At 38.8% G+C, this 15,019-nt stretch overlaps 1 protein-coding gene across 1 annotated transcript in view; it reads left to right on the top strand.

Moving 5' to 3' along the window:
* Positions 1 to 15,019, top strand: part of grip2b (glutamate receptor interacting protein 2b) — a 173,028-nt gene that overhangs the window by 115,120 nt on the left and 42,889 nt on the right. The window contains exons 2-8 of the mRNA XM_085457259.1: positions 1,052 to 1,129; positions 5,145 to 5,280; positions 5,460 to 5,605; positions 6,983 to 7,069; positions 7,688 to 7,763; positions 13,738 to 13,883; positions 14,348 to 14,495. Coding sequence (XP_085313385.1) covers positions 1,052 to 1,129; positions 5,145 to 5,280; positions 5,460 to 5,605; positions 6,983 to 7,069; positions 7,688 to 7,763; positions 13,738 to 13,883; positions 14,348 to 14,495 — 817 coding nt within the window. The remainder of the gene's footprint in view (positions 1 to 1,051; positions 1,130 to 5,144; positions 5,281 to 5,459; positions 5,606 to 6,982; positions 7,070 to 7,687; positions 7,764 to 13,737; positions 13,884 to 14,347; positions 14,496 to 15,019) is intronic.

The raw sequence follows: 15,019 nt of genomic DNA, 5'->3' as shown, positions 1-15,019 counted from the left end.
ATGGAATTTTTTGGTCTTTTATGTAGTTATTCGTTTGTGGTGTCCTTCATTATTTGTGTTGAGGACTTTCTGTTGAGTCAGATAGCCATACATACAGTGCACCCCAAGCAAACCTGATAATTCATCCTCGGGTTCGTCTGTGAAGGTTCTCAGTCATCCAGGTCATCGTAGTCTAAAACTCAGGAGGGTTCTCTTCAAGCACGACATCCCAGTGTACTTACAACCCAGCAACACACTCGGACAAAAACTGGTTAGCCCGAAAGACAAAACTCCTAAACACAAACTTAACAATGTGGTGTATGCTGTACAGTGCAGCGCGGAATGCCCAGACCTCTACATCAGAGAGACCAAACAGCCACTTCACAAGCGCATGGCACAACATAGAAGAGCCACCTCCACGGGACAAGACTCAGCTGTCCATCTGCATCTTAAGGATAAAGGACACTCTTTCGAGGATGCCAATGTTCACATTTTGGACAGAGAGGACAGATGGTTTGAAAGAGGAGTGAAAGAAGCCATTTATGTCCACTGTGAGCGACCATCTTTGAACAGAGGCGGTGGTTTACGACACCAACTGTCTGCCATCTATAATCCAGTTTTGAGATCCCTTCCCAGACACCTTAACGCCCACTCACATCCTGGGCCATCTGATCTCAGGAAATCACATGATAAGGTGGGGCCAGGTTTCACAATAGGCTCACCCGACACCTTGGCTGATTGTGACCCACACCCGCTTTCACACCTTGGCTCATGTGATTAGGTAGAGGATCACCAGGATCACTTTGTCCCTCTTTGGGGGGAAACTCCCACTGGGTTTAAATCTGGGACTCTCTGCCATTTGACCTTAGAACTGAAGAAGCTTCTCTGATGAGAGGTGAAACGTCTTCAAGCAACTCAAAGAAGTCCAGACGCTTTTCTTTCCAAGCTCCTTCCTCGGGTTCATATAAACTAATCATTTTTGCCTTGTCACAGTCAAAATATTGAAGCTTTAACTGTTCCAAAATACATTTAAAAATACTAAAGTTCAATTCTGTTTCTCTTTTCTCTTTAGATGATGGACCATATGGGAAAACTAAGGATATCTCTGGACCAGAGCATACCATGGCCTCAAGAAGACACAGCATACCTGGTAAGTGGCCAACACCAACTACCACTAGCTACATACCTATAAATTTCTATGAACAGGGAGTGCAGAATTATTAGGCAAGTTGTATTTTTGAGGAATAATGTTATTATTGAACAACAACCATGTTCTCAATGAACCCAAAAAACTCATTAATATCAAAGCTGAATGTTTTTGGAAGTAGTTTTTAGTTTCTTTTTAGTTTTAGCTATTTTAGGGGGATATCTGTGTGTGCAGGTGACTATTACTGTGCATAATTATTAGGCAACTTAACAAAAAACAAATATATACCCATTTCAATTATTTATTTTTACCAGTGAAACAATATAACATCTCCACATTCACAAATATGCATTTCTGACATTCAAAAACAAAACAAAAACAAATCAGCGACCAATATAGCCACCTTTCTTTGCAAGGACACTCAAAAGCCTGCCATCCATGGATTCTGTCAGTGTTTTGATCTGTTCACCATCAACATTGCGTGCAGCAGCAACCACAGCCTCCCAGACACTGTACAGAGAGGTGTACTGTTTTCCCTCCTTGTAAATCTCACATTTGATGATGGACCACAGGTTCTCAATGGGGTTCAGATCAGGTGAACAAGGTGGCCATGTCATTAGTTTTTCTTCTTTTATACCCTTTCTTGCCAGCCATGCTGTGGAGTACTTGGACGCGTGTGATGGAGCATTGTCCTGCATGAAGGATGCAGACTTCTTCCTGTACCACTGTTTGAAGAAGGTGTCTTCCAGAAACTGGCAGTAGGACTGGGAGTTGAGCTTGACTCCATCCTCAACCCGAAAAGGCCCCACAAGCTCATCTTTGATGATACCAGCCCAAACCAGTACTCCACCTTGCTGGCGTCTGAGTCGGACTGGAGCTCTCTGCCCTTTACCAATCCAGCCACGGGCCCATCCATCTGGCCCATCAAGACTCACTCTCATTTCATCAGTCCATAAAACCTTAGAAAAATCAGTCTTGAGATATTTCTTGGCCCAGTCTTGACGTTTCAGCTTGTGTGTCTTGTTCAGCGGTGGTCGTCTTTCAGCCTTTCTTACCTTGGCCATGTCTCTGAGTATTGCACACCTTGTGCTTTTGGGCACTCCAGTGATGTTGCAGCTCTGAAATATGGCCAAACTGGTGGCAAGTGGCATCTTGGCAGCTGCACGCTTGACTTTTCTCAGTTCATGGGCAGTTATTTTGCGCCTTGGTTTTTCCACACGCTTCTTGCGACCCTGTTGACTATTTTGAATGAAACGCTTGATTGTTCGATGATCACGCTTCAGAAGCTTTGCAATTTTGAGACTGCTGCATCCCTCTGCAAGATATCTCACTATTTTTGACTTTTCTGAGCCTGTCAAGTCCTTCTTTTGACCCATTTTGCCAAAGGAAAGGACGTTGCCTAATAATTATGCACACCTGATATAGGGTGTTGATGTCATTAGACCACACCCCTTCTCATTACAGAGATGCACATCACCTAATATGCTTAATTGGTAGTAGGCTTTTGAGCCTATACAGCTTGGAGTAAGACAACATGCATGAAGAGGATGATGTGGACAAAATACTCATTTGCCTAATAATTCTGCACTCCCTGTAATGTGTAATTTTCTGTCTGTCACTTTCTCTCTTGTTCTCTGTCTGTGTTTTTTAAGGTATATCCTAAAAATTCTGTTTAAAGGGGTGTAGCCAGTAGCCAATGCTTTAAAAAAATGTATTTCTTGGAAATTACCAATGGTCACAATTAAACTTGGTCTTCTAAAGTAAACATCTTACCTAAGAAAGCTTTCTAAGTTTGTTTTTTTTGGCTGCTTTTCTAGAAAGCACACATTTATATCTGAGTCATGACTAACCAAAGGTCCAAAACTACACATTTAGTCGAGCTGATGACTAATACTGATTTTTTTTCCCCTTAGCTTTTTTAGCTGTTTTATAACCTCCTCATTATTGATGATTGCCCAACAATACACTATAATTGACAACATGAATGAAAACTGTAATTTATGGCTCGTCAAAGGTTGAGAGCCTTCAGTTATATTTTCATCATCTTTTCATTAACTTCTTCTAGGCTTAAGGAATCTTTAAAAAAGAATTGTTTTCTGCTTGTTTCCCCGTGAAGTTTTAAATAGGTCTATTATTAGTATTATTATTATTCTGTGTTATGTATCTGTGACCTCTTTCTGATCATCTTTTAGGTCACATCTTTATCAATTTGTACATAAGTCAGCTACATTCCTAGAACTTAGGTCACTTTGCTTGCTTTAAAAAATTAAGAATTTTTTTTAAATTATTTTAAATTTTAAAATAATTATTATTATTATTGTATTTTAAGTGTTTCCGTTTATCTCATCATTATTACATGTACAGTAATACTCCTCCCATTTCTCTGTAGTACATCAATCATTCTACAAGTTTTCTTTTGTGCAGTATAAAAATCATTCTACAAGATCAAAACTTTATGAATTCCAACATCCTCAGTTCTGCAGCTTTGCAGAAAAAAAAAATTAGTGATGGATTCTCTTCAGAAAATGTTCACATCATCCAGACTACATTTGGAAAAGCGTTGCTTTTATGCAAATGTGAGTAGCACAAGGACTAATGAATGAATGAGTGCCTTTCTGCTAATAATGTGCATGTCCCTGTATATGCTGCATAATGCCTATCAGAGATAACTGTGGTGTGAAGCACTTCACTGATCCTGAGTGTTGCCTGAGGGATGTACCTAATCTAGGCATCTATCACACAAAAGCTTTATCTCATCTGCTTGTGTGTTGATGTGTTTTTGTGTATGGGAATGCTTCTGTGCGCTCATGGTGTATGTAAATGGTAATGATACAAATAGACAAATGGGAAGGCAACACCATGTCATGACAGCTCTGGGGTTTTAGTTTACTTATTACTTTGGTAAAGGCTTATTCATCTCCCAAGATTCCCCTGGCTGTTTTGAACCAAATTCCTTAGCCTTTTCATGAACCTAGAAAGTCTTACATTTTCCTTACTCATGCCATTTTTTTTGACCAGTAATAATTACTCCCATCATGACTTAACCAAACTCAATCGGCCTTATATGTTTTAGAATACCGAAAAAAATGACACAACTTCAACTCACTCTAAAAATAGTTTTTTAATAAGTGTTGGAATTTTGATGGAATTCTCATGAATGTTGTGTTTCTTTGGTTCATGGAGTAGTCTATTTAGGTGTTTAGGGAATATTGCATTAAGTAGTTCTTCTGCATTACACAGTTCTTTTGTCCTCATGTTGAAAAAGTCAGAGTGGTCCACCAATCCTTGATCCTTCTTTCAGAGGATTCATTAGAGTTTTAACTGTACATAACAGCTATTTCGAAGTTAATGAAAGTAACATTATTGGTCAAGAAAATGTAGTATATTTTGTGGACAGTTTTTTCAAATAATTATACTTACTAAATTATTTGTTTGTTTGCTTTTTTGTTTGATTGTTTGTTTAATAAGGACAGTTAGAGTTGCAGATTCTGTAAAATATAACGTTTTAGCAGCAAAGTATATTAGGTGCAGTGTTGATTACTTTTGTTAATTTCTCAGCTGGAAGTGAAAATTGATCTAAACTTCTGCTTTCTGCTGGTGTACTTTAACCTTTAAAGACCTTTTCATCCCTGCCAGGAAGTCTTCAAGTGGAGTGACAACAAGAGACAAAGGGCACTCCTAATTATCATTATCTGATTCTTATCTTGTCTGAAATTCACATTACGTTTTAGTCATTTCAGCTCTTTTAAGCCAACACGAGATCAGTGTCTCACTCAAGGACAAACAGGAACAATTGTCTTAGTTTGTTTTTATCTTTTAGAAACTATTAAAGCTTTAATCCAGGAATTGGAATGAATGAACAGACACTAACCACTTATTCCTCTCCTGTATTTTGTATGTTTGAGTGTGGCTACATATGTCTGTGTACACATCCCTGTGTGTGTATTGGTATGTCCTTCCCTCTGCCTGTATTGTGTGTGTATCGTTTTTATGTGCGTGTGTGTGTGTGTTTGGTTAGAAGCTCTGCGGGGGGTGACTATGGTGGAGCTGGTGAAGAAAGAAGGCAGCACACTGGGCCTCACCATCTCAGGAGGAACTGATAAGGATGGAAAACCACGTGTATCAAACTTACGACCTGGAGGACTGGCAGCCAGGTGAGTGAAACACAGTCAACCTCTAAGATGAGGATGAATACATAGATTCAGACTGTCTTGCTATTCAGCAATATTCTGTACCATAAATGGGTCATTTTATAAAAGGAAAAAGAAACATGTGGTTAAAGCCTTTCTCATTTGTGCAAGCCTTTACATCTTTTTGTCCCTTCTTTGTGCAGGAGTGACCAGTTAAATGTTGGGGACTACATCAAATCCGTGAATGGGATCAATCTGACCAAACTGCGGCACGAAGAGATAATCAGCTTATTGAAAAATGTAGGAGAGAGGGTTCTGCTGGAGGTGGAGTATGAACTGCCCCCCACAGGTATGTATTTGTACAGCTAGGCTGGTTGTTTCTACGTGATTTATAAAGTCGTTAAGATATGAGTTAGTGATGTCAGTAAGGTCCTATCCAATATCACATTAGAAATTGCCGGATACTGGAATGAATATTGTAATTCTGAATAGAAAAGTAAATGTAAATGACAGCTAGATACAGACAAAACCCGCATGTCACCCCAAGGTCTCACTATGTATAGTATATACTACTTCTTCATTGATACTGAACATTGGCGCTAGATATTGATACATTTGTTTACTTGCTAAGAGACAGCTCCTTCATTCATTTAAATGATTAAACTCTTGGCACAGTCTCCTGTCTTTACTGTACTTCTCAATCATAGGGATTTACTGATAGTCATTTTATAGCTTTAGATTATTTAACGTTATAAAACTTTGTCCTGTGTCATCTGAACAATATTTATACTGCTGGATCTATTACACTTGTCTATTTTATTTTATCTGCAGCACATGCTGAGGAAACACACACAGGAAAAATTATTTCATTTGAACATGTCCACCCTGTAAAATAACTAAATGAAAAGATTTGTTGAAAAGACATCTGTTCATGTCACTGAAAAGATTCCCACAAAAAGACAAGCTATTAGTTAAATTGGATAGAAAAGTAAAAAGGATACTTTTCCTCCTCAACACCTCTCCAAACAGCACAATACAAACCAAACTTTCTTACAAGAAAGCAGTGCCAAATGTTGCTCTACCAATGCGCCCTACGGACTCCCAAGAGGCCTGCTCAGCTATACTCACAGTGCAGCACACAATGTGACATAACCCAATTAAAAACAAAGTCTACATGAAGCTATATAGATGATACAAATGAGGGGGTTTTAATATTTAAAAGGAAAAATGCTCTATGGGAATGGCATTTAACTAGATTATTTGCTGAGAAGACAACTTTTCATTTTTCAACCAAATTGAGCTGTATAGTGTTGTATTTTGATAGGCTGTGGCTAGCTGAATAGATTTGCCTCAGAAAACAACACTGATGGATGTTTGAACCTTCAACATCTCTCTTCAGAACATTATTTTCATTTTAGGATATTTAATTTTACGATAATAAGTGTAGTTTTTAAGTATAGAAATTTAAGGGAATCCTGAATTGACACTCAAATACCATGCATAGTTTAATACAGGAGTGTTTTTGTTTTGTTTTGTAGTGCAGTGTAATTGAAGAGCATTCAAGTAATTATTATTGTTTAATTGTTCTACATTAAATATCAGTGCTCTAATGTCATGATGTAAACTTCAGGTTATGCTGATACATTTTAATTGTGCCGGATTAATCCCTCAATTCTCTTTCTTTCTCTCTCTCTGTGTTTCTGTGTGTGTGTTTCTTGACTCAAAGCACCAGACAGCACCTCAGGGGTTATATCAAAGACAATTGACATCTGTTTGCACAAAGAAGGGAACAGTTTTGGTTTCGTCATGAGAGGTATCTGTCACTTAAAAAAAGCCCATTACTGTATGTTTTTTTTATGGTTATGCACTTAGTTAGAAGTAACATATTAGTGAAATGGTGTCATCTACACTACATTGAACTGTTGGCAATATATTGTACAGCAGCTGTTCCCATATTTATTAGAAAGGAATTTTGTCTATGCTTAGTAAATATATGAATAAATTAGTTAATTATACTACTCATTCTACTGAGAGGAATATTTTTGAACTGCCACCTTGTGATGGTTGTAGTTTGGCAGTGTTTCTCTACTTTGTTAATGTTAACCTCCTAGGACCTGGCATCCACATATCTGCACATCACATTTTGGGTTGTCTAGACCAAAAAGAAAGACAACATCACTCCCCTTGCTTTGTTTTTGTCGGTTCATCTAAATTTGTATTTAAAGATCTGAAGTTTACATTTTAATATTCGATTTTCTCAACAAATGATACATTAAAAGCATTTTAGGATAAGGGTAAAAAAATGCTGTATCACATTTTTATTTACTGCAATGTAGATAAATAAATAAGTAAATATTAAGCTGATGTGGTATTTCTTTGTAATGTGTCTCCAGAATTTAGTGTAAAGAGCTTTGCCCTGCTCCTCTTACAGGCGGTACCCATGAGGACTGGCACAAATCACGCCCTTTAGTGGTCACCTATGTCAGGCCAGGAGGCCCAGCAGACAGGTACTGAATGCATGATTAAACAAGAATAACTGGCACACATGTAGGTGATGAATGGACGAATAGACTGACAATGAATGGAAAATGGTAGGGCCATTTTCCTGGCATGGTTTGGGTCTGCAGTGTCACTGCAAGCCAATGCACTTGGTCTAAGTGATGATACCTTTCTATCCTGATAGCAGTGGTCTCTTCAAGGATGGTATAGCCCCCATTCATCCTGAGGGGTCACTGAATGGCTTGATAAGTATAAAAATATATGAAATGCATTCTATGATCTCTGCAGGCACTTGATTTAAAGTCAGTTGAACATCTATGGGAGACTTTGTGCCGTCTAGTTAGACTGTGTTCTCCAATACCTACAAAACACACCAAATAACAGAATATCCTTTCTGAGAACGGTATCTTATCCCTTAAACAGAATTACAAAGAATCACTACCAAGGTGCATTTAAACTGGCGGTGCATAATGGTGGAAGACCTGCCATGTTGGATTTTCATTTATGCCCTTTAATGCATTTGCATTCACACATATGCATCAATATGTGTGAATGCAAATACTCCAGCACAGTTACACTGACATATCTAAACAAACATAAAAAACACATGCAGTGAGACCCAGAAATAGAGATTATTTAGTCATTTTGGAAGGTGAAAAGGGCAATGTCTTCCCATTAAAAATAATGTCTGGGAGAAATAAAAGCCAGACAAGAAGTGGCCTCCATTGAGTGTAAACTAGCAACACCACAGCTCAACCCATTCCCGTCGGGAGTCTGGGAGATTTGTCTGTGCCTTCATGCGAATAGACCCCAAGGATAATGGTGTCATTTCCAGTGACCGTCACTGGTATGTCGACAGTTATGTGTTACTCATAGCTGCAATGGCATGAATCATCGTATCCTTTTAATGTTGTCATCATGTGTCTGTCTCAGGCTTGATGTTTAAGTCATAATACGACATTTTCATATACATGTCAGCTTTGCTACTGTTTAACTGATCTCACACAGTAATAATTAAACCATCTAGAAATAGTGTAAATAATATTGTTTTAGACATAAAACTAATTTCCATGTTTAAAATGGATATAGATATACATATACAGATATCCATAACTGTGATGGCCAAAGAAAGTCCACCATTTATAGAAAGTCAGACCTCATATATTCTGGTGGAGGTTTGTTTGTGAGGTTTTCTTTCAAACTGTTTTTAAAGTTAAAAGCACAAAAGTCATTAAAAAAGACAAAAGAAAAGCAGTTTTGTTTTTCAGTCGGTGTGCTTCAAAGGACTTCAGTTCAACGAATTGATTGAATGTGAAAATTATGTGATTACAAGTGAATCACTGAGCTTTAAGAGTGATCTGCTGTCACCCACCATCATTAAAACACAAAATAGGAAAGCCATTTATTACACAATAAGGACCACTGAGCCTGTTTTAGAGGTTTGTAATAAAGCAATATCTTACATCTGATTGTCACACATCAACACTAGCATTAGGCAAACTTCAGCACCCAACATTTCCAATTTTGAAGAACATGATTGACTCAGCTGTCCCTTTTCAACAAAACATTGGAATATAACCTTCTTCTCTGATCACTTAGCAGATGCAATCATTTCCTCCTAGAAATTCGAACTGTAAGTTGCTATTTTTATTCTGACAGGTCCTGTTTTGAGATTGCTCTGCAGCAATATTTAAAGCAGATGCAAAAGTGCCAAAGTACTAAGCTTGAGTACTTAACCCGTTTTGCCCCACTGGCAACAATTGTTGCCAAAGTTTATCACTGTCATTTTCGACTCACAATAAAAAATCTCAAAGGTACTAATGCAACTTTTTCCACTTATATGCTAGTAGACAACTTAGACAAAGGTTTTGATTTTTAAAAAATCGTTTCCAAGTGCTTCCTATCGCATGACATCATCTGCTTCCCGCTCTTTCTGGCTGAAGACATGGCGGATGCAAATCATCCTGGAAAGAGGTAATTTTCATAAATTTCTTATGACTTTCCCCCCAAACATATTTATAATTATTTAATCATTCAAGTCTCTAGAGTAACCCTCCCCAAAAAAATTGTACCTAGGATAAATATTTTTTTGTTCATGGGCTTATTTCTGTGAGTGGCAACAAAAGTTGCCAGTGGGCACATAGCATGTCGCTAACTAAAGGAAAACACTGTCTGCAGGATTGCTCCTAATTTACTTATTTAAAATTGTAGAATGATGTACAATGGCTCATTTTAGTCCTTTTAGAATAATTCCTAGCTAAATAAATTCACAGGTATTCAAGGCCTCTGTGTATAGGATTTTTATACATTACCATACATCATTTTCTTGCTAGCTAAAATTCGCTTGCTAGCTAACATGTATGTTGTCCTTTCCTTAGGTACACCGTAGCAGAGATCCTGGCCATGCTGCAGGACTCTGAAACTGTGGCGGACATCACAGTTGTGCCTGAGTCAGAAATGCACACACATGACACAGACTGTGATAGTGACCAATCTGATGATGAGGCCACTGGTGACCATAACCGCCTCCCATCAAGAATACTCAAAGGTGAAGGCTTTCTACCTAATTCGGACATGCAGCTGCCAAATCCCCCCGATGATGATCCTGGGTGCTCATCCTCAGTGAGTCAGACAGAGACTAGAAAGGTCAGTGGCACAAATGAAAATGTGACCAGTCAGATTGTTGGGCCCATGCTCCACAAAACTAAGAACCAAGACAGGAAATTCAAAAAAATCAAAATTGCGGCCAAAGCTGGCCTTGGCCTTGGCCTTGGCCTTGGCCTGGCAGAGAAAGCTGAAGTGCCACCTGGAGTCAAGTTTTACCACGACAACCTCTTCACAACCCTGTCCCTGGTGGATGAGATGACCCTGAGAGGCTATGGCAGCTGTGGCACGATGCGACAAACTCAGCTCCATAACGTTCCCTTCACAGCACCCCAGACCTTCAAGAAGACACCCAGAGGAGATGCTGAGTATCTGGTTGAGGCAGAGAAGCTGATTGTAAGGTGGAATGACAACAGCGTGGTCACCGTGGTGTCGAACATGGAGAGGGAGTTCACCGAAACTGAGGCGAAGAGATGGAATAAACAGAAGCGGACTATGGACAAGGTCAGACAGCCCAAGTGTATCCAGGACTACAACACACACATGGGAGGAGTGGACCTGCATGACCAGTTTGTCAGCCGCTACAGAGTCAACATCCGGTCCAAGAAGTGGTGGTGGCCATGTTTCAGCTGGGCCCTGAACAGTGCCATGGTGAACAGCTGGTGCTATTACAGGTACACAAGGCTGTATGTTATTTAGTGATATCACAATCGAGTTGGTGATGTTTGACTCGAGGTCATCGCTAGTGCTCTTCGGTCGACAAGAGCAACAGTGCATCCAGACCAACATCACAAACTCAAGTGTGATATTGCTTTTACAGAACATTCTACATATGGGGCATGACGTTGTAGAAAGGATGAAACGATGCACATTCATGCATCTATCATGCTTGTTTTGTCATTCATTTAGGTCCTGGAAAAGCGGGGAGAAGGATCTCCTCTCCTTCCAGAGGCTGGTAGCCCAGACCCTCCTCCTGCGCCATGGAACAAAGCCAAGTAGGCAGGGCAGAAGATCTTCAATGGCGGTGGCGATAACTGATGCCACCAGGTTTGATAATTTGAACCACTGGCCCTGCAACACTGGTAGCAGGTACAAGCGATGCAAGAACTGCGGCGGACGCACATCATTTGCGTGTGGAAAGTGTGATGTGCCACTACATGTGGAGTGCTTCAAGAAGTACCACACTGAGTAGAACATGCATGAAAGATGATGGAATGTATGGGAAGAAATATGTTATATATGTATATATGTTTTTAGAGGTTCTAAGAAAAAAATGTTTGTTGAGTTTTTGAGTATAAAAAAATTGAGAATAAAGAAATCAGTTCAAATTGTTTGATGTTTTGAATTTTATACAGGGGGAACCTGAGGCTCCACCTTTTTGTTATTATTTATTATGACTATATTATTATTTTGTTCTTATTATATTATTATTATTACTTCTCTATTATTATTATTAGGTGACATTTGACCTAGTGACAAGCTGTGTGACTACTGGCAACAATTGTTGCCAGTCATAAAAATGCTATTTTCTTCAAAAAAAAGTACAAAATGGAAAAAATAAATACATAACATGATTCAGAGGGACTCAACTGATAAAATGATATGCCTTACAACTCTGAAAAAAATCTGGGCACAAACGGGTTAATGCCTCGTCTTTCTACTGATTAAGATATTTTACAGTTTCATTTGATTCATAAGGGCTTGATTGTTGCTGTAAATCCATCTTAGATTTGTCAAAGCGACTGCTGACCCATCAGATATATAATGATGTTGCCAAATTGGTCATTTGTATATACAGAAGTGTAAACCTTCATCAAATAATCACACATTACACGGCCTTACAGACCGACTGAACCTTCACTAGTTCACAGACAGAACTGGCAGACCAGGACAAAGATTAAAGATTAAATTCTTACTATTGAGTTATTTCACCCTGAAGCTCATCTAATACCGTTCTAAAGAAAATCGTCTTCAAAATGTGGGTCAGTCCTGGGGAAACGAATGAGATATTCATGCTGTTTTATATCCCATTTATATGCCAATTGGAAAAAAAAAACTTAATCCACAGCACCATACAGTCCCAGGAGTGTCTACATTTTTAGAATTACCCAGTGGGAATTAAAGTGCCTTCTCTGAAAGTGTTAGAGATCCATGGTGTTTTTTACAGGACCACAAAGAAACTGCTTTCACTTCATTGTCAGATACAGATAGAAAGATACCCTGCAGGTCTAAAAACAGGTTAAATATCAGTCAAGTTCTAAAAGCTTATCTGTTTCAATCAACATATGGTAGAACCTTTAAATTTTAAATTTCCTGAAATTTTCCTGGAATCACCTGTTGGTATTGTACCTTTTCATGTGCTTATCCGACACCCTGTATGTACCATGTATGTTATTCTGCACCAATATTGAAAACCGATGAAAAATGTGTAAATCTGTCAAGAAATACTCCTGTCACATGGAGTAATTCCTGCCACAATAGAGCCTTTGGGTTATAGCTTAGCTCGCATCATGTTGAAAGGCTTCAGGGCAATCAGCATCCTGTTTGAAGACATCTGGCTGGTATGATTACAGCTCAGTGTTACTCGCACTCTGACATCAGCATAAAGCATCTATCAGTGCTCTAATGTGGCGCACTGCATTAAAAATTCAAAATGTTACACATCCATTTTTGTGGAAGTAAAAAATTGCCTAAACGGTCCTCCTGAGTGCCTCTAAAAACACAGAGGATCTCTCTGTATAAGTGTTTTTTGTTTGTTTGCTTTCGTTGTTGTTTTTTTAACCAGGCACTGAAAACAGACCAACATTTTAAATGCTGAAGACATTTCATGCTGTTTCCATGTGTGTCCTTGATTTGAAATGAAGGTGAATTTTTACTGCAAGTCTCAGACAGATAAGGGGAGAGAAAAGAGGATGATGAGATCACAAGACAATATTGTGGAAGTGAAAGTTAGGAGAAGAAAGAGGCTTGGATCTAGCTGGGCAGAAAGGAAATGAGCAAGATGAAGAACTAAGTTAAAGAACAAACAGGGCTGAGTGGAAGGAATGAAGAACACAGAATATGTTGGGGAAAAAAGGGAAGGTTTGGCATTTGATATTTCGTCATTTTTAACTGACATTATATGCTTGCTTTTGCAATATTTTCCTAGCGACACAAGATAGGCAAATCTGAAGTCAGATTGAAATAGTGATGGTAAAAGGAATAGTGAAGAAGGACAATAAACTGTTGATGTGTTAAAATTAAACACGCTAGAATTTTATGGAAGAAAGAAAGCTGGAACTACATGCAAATTGTAATGTCCAATCCCTGTCTTCTGTAATCACTGTATCACAAAATCCAATGTCATTTTTTTGGATGTGTGTGCGTGTCTGCATGCAGAGAAGGTACCCTGCGCCCTGGCGATCGTCTCCTCAGTGTGGATGGTGTGCCACTACACAACGCAAACCACAGTGATGCTCTCAGCGTGTTGGCCCAATGTGGCCAGGAAGCCCTGTTCCAAATTGAGTACGATGTAACTATCATCGGTGAGTCCACATGTAGACACACAGACATATGCAAAAAAAAAAAAAAAAAAAGCCAAACTAACAGAGAGAGACACAAATTGAAGCTTGCAGCAAAAGAAATTTTTCTCAAATGCCAGTGAAATTTAAAAAAATGTTTTTTTGGGGTTGATTCTTTTGTTGTGATTGCTGTTGATGTGTTGGCATTTTCTGCCACCTCACGCTAAGGTCTGCCTCATTTTTCTGGGTAAAACAGCTCAGTTTAACTTGCCTGAAAAGCACTGCAAGCAGTCCCCTGCTAATCATGTCTGGTTATATTTTCAAGGACATATATGCTCTTAAACTTTTTCACTGTGCTGTTCTTGGTGAAACAGATATTTAAGGTATTTGTACTTTGGTAGATTACTCTAAGATCATTTTAAGACTGTAAGAAGCAGCAAGCAGTAAAAGGTCAAATTATTAAAATAACTTCATTCTTTCCCGTTCAGACTCACTGGCAAATGCATCTGGTCCACTGTTAGTGGAAATAGCCAAATCTCCAGGAGCAACACTAGGCATCACGCTGACTTCAGCCAATCATCAAAACAAACAGGTCATTGTCATCGACCGGGTTAAACCTGGCAGCGTGGTGGACAGGTATGTATCTACATTCTCCAGGCATTCTCAGTGTTTAAAACCCACTGATGTCTTACAGACCCACAGGAAGTTTCCTTTGGTGTGGGAGCTGTGATGCCCTAGACAGTGAAATTAGTGCAACCAGCCTCAGTCTAACTTATCATATGTAAGAGAATCCTTGGTGTCACATTTAAACATGCTGGCTAACTGTAATTTTTCACTAAACAGAGTTAATATTCTTAGAAACACAACTGGTATGTATGTGTTTGCATACATGCCAGCTGTAGTTTTGCCTAGATTTACCCTTTAGGTTCTGAGTGACTTTTTTGTTCTGTTAGCTGTCAAACTACAACAGAGGATGAAAGAAGCTCTGAGATGTTTCAGATATTAAGACAACATTGTAGCTCAGTACAGTTTAAATCCACAGTAAGTACTTCATGGACAGTTTTCACTCTGCAGAACTGTTTCCTTACTTTGTCTGTCTGGTTGGTTTGTTTGATGCAAAGTTACCATTAAAAGAATATTATGTATTGGAATGCTACAAA

The sequence above is a fragment of the Copadichromis virginalis genome, linkage group LG5, assembly GCF_057382275.1.
Source record: "Copadichromis virginalis isolate Kocher_CV1m ecotype Utaka linkage group LG5, C_Virginalis_male_GT1.1, whole genome shotgun sequence".
Classification (NCBI taxonomy): Eukaryota; Metazoa; Chordata; class Actinopteri; order Cichliformes; family Cichlidae; genus Copadichromis; species Copadichromis virginalis.
Note: the sequence above shows the minus strand (reverse complement) of the source record. Positions and strands in the feature narration are given on the sequence as shown.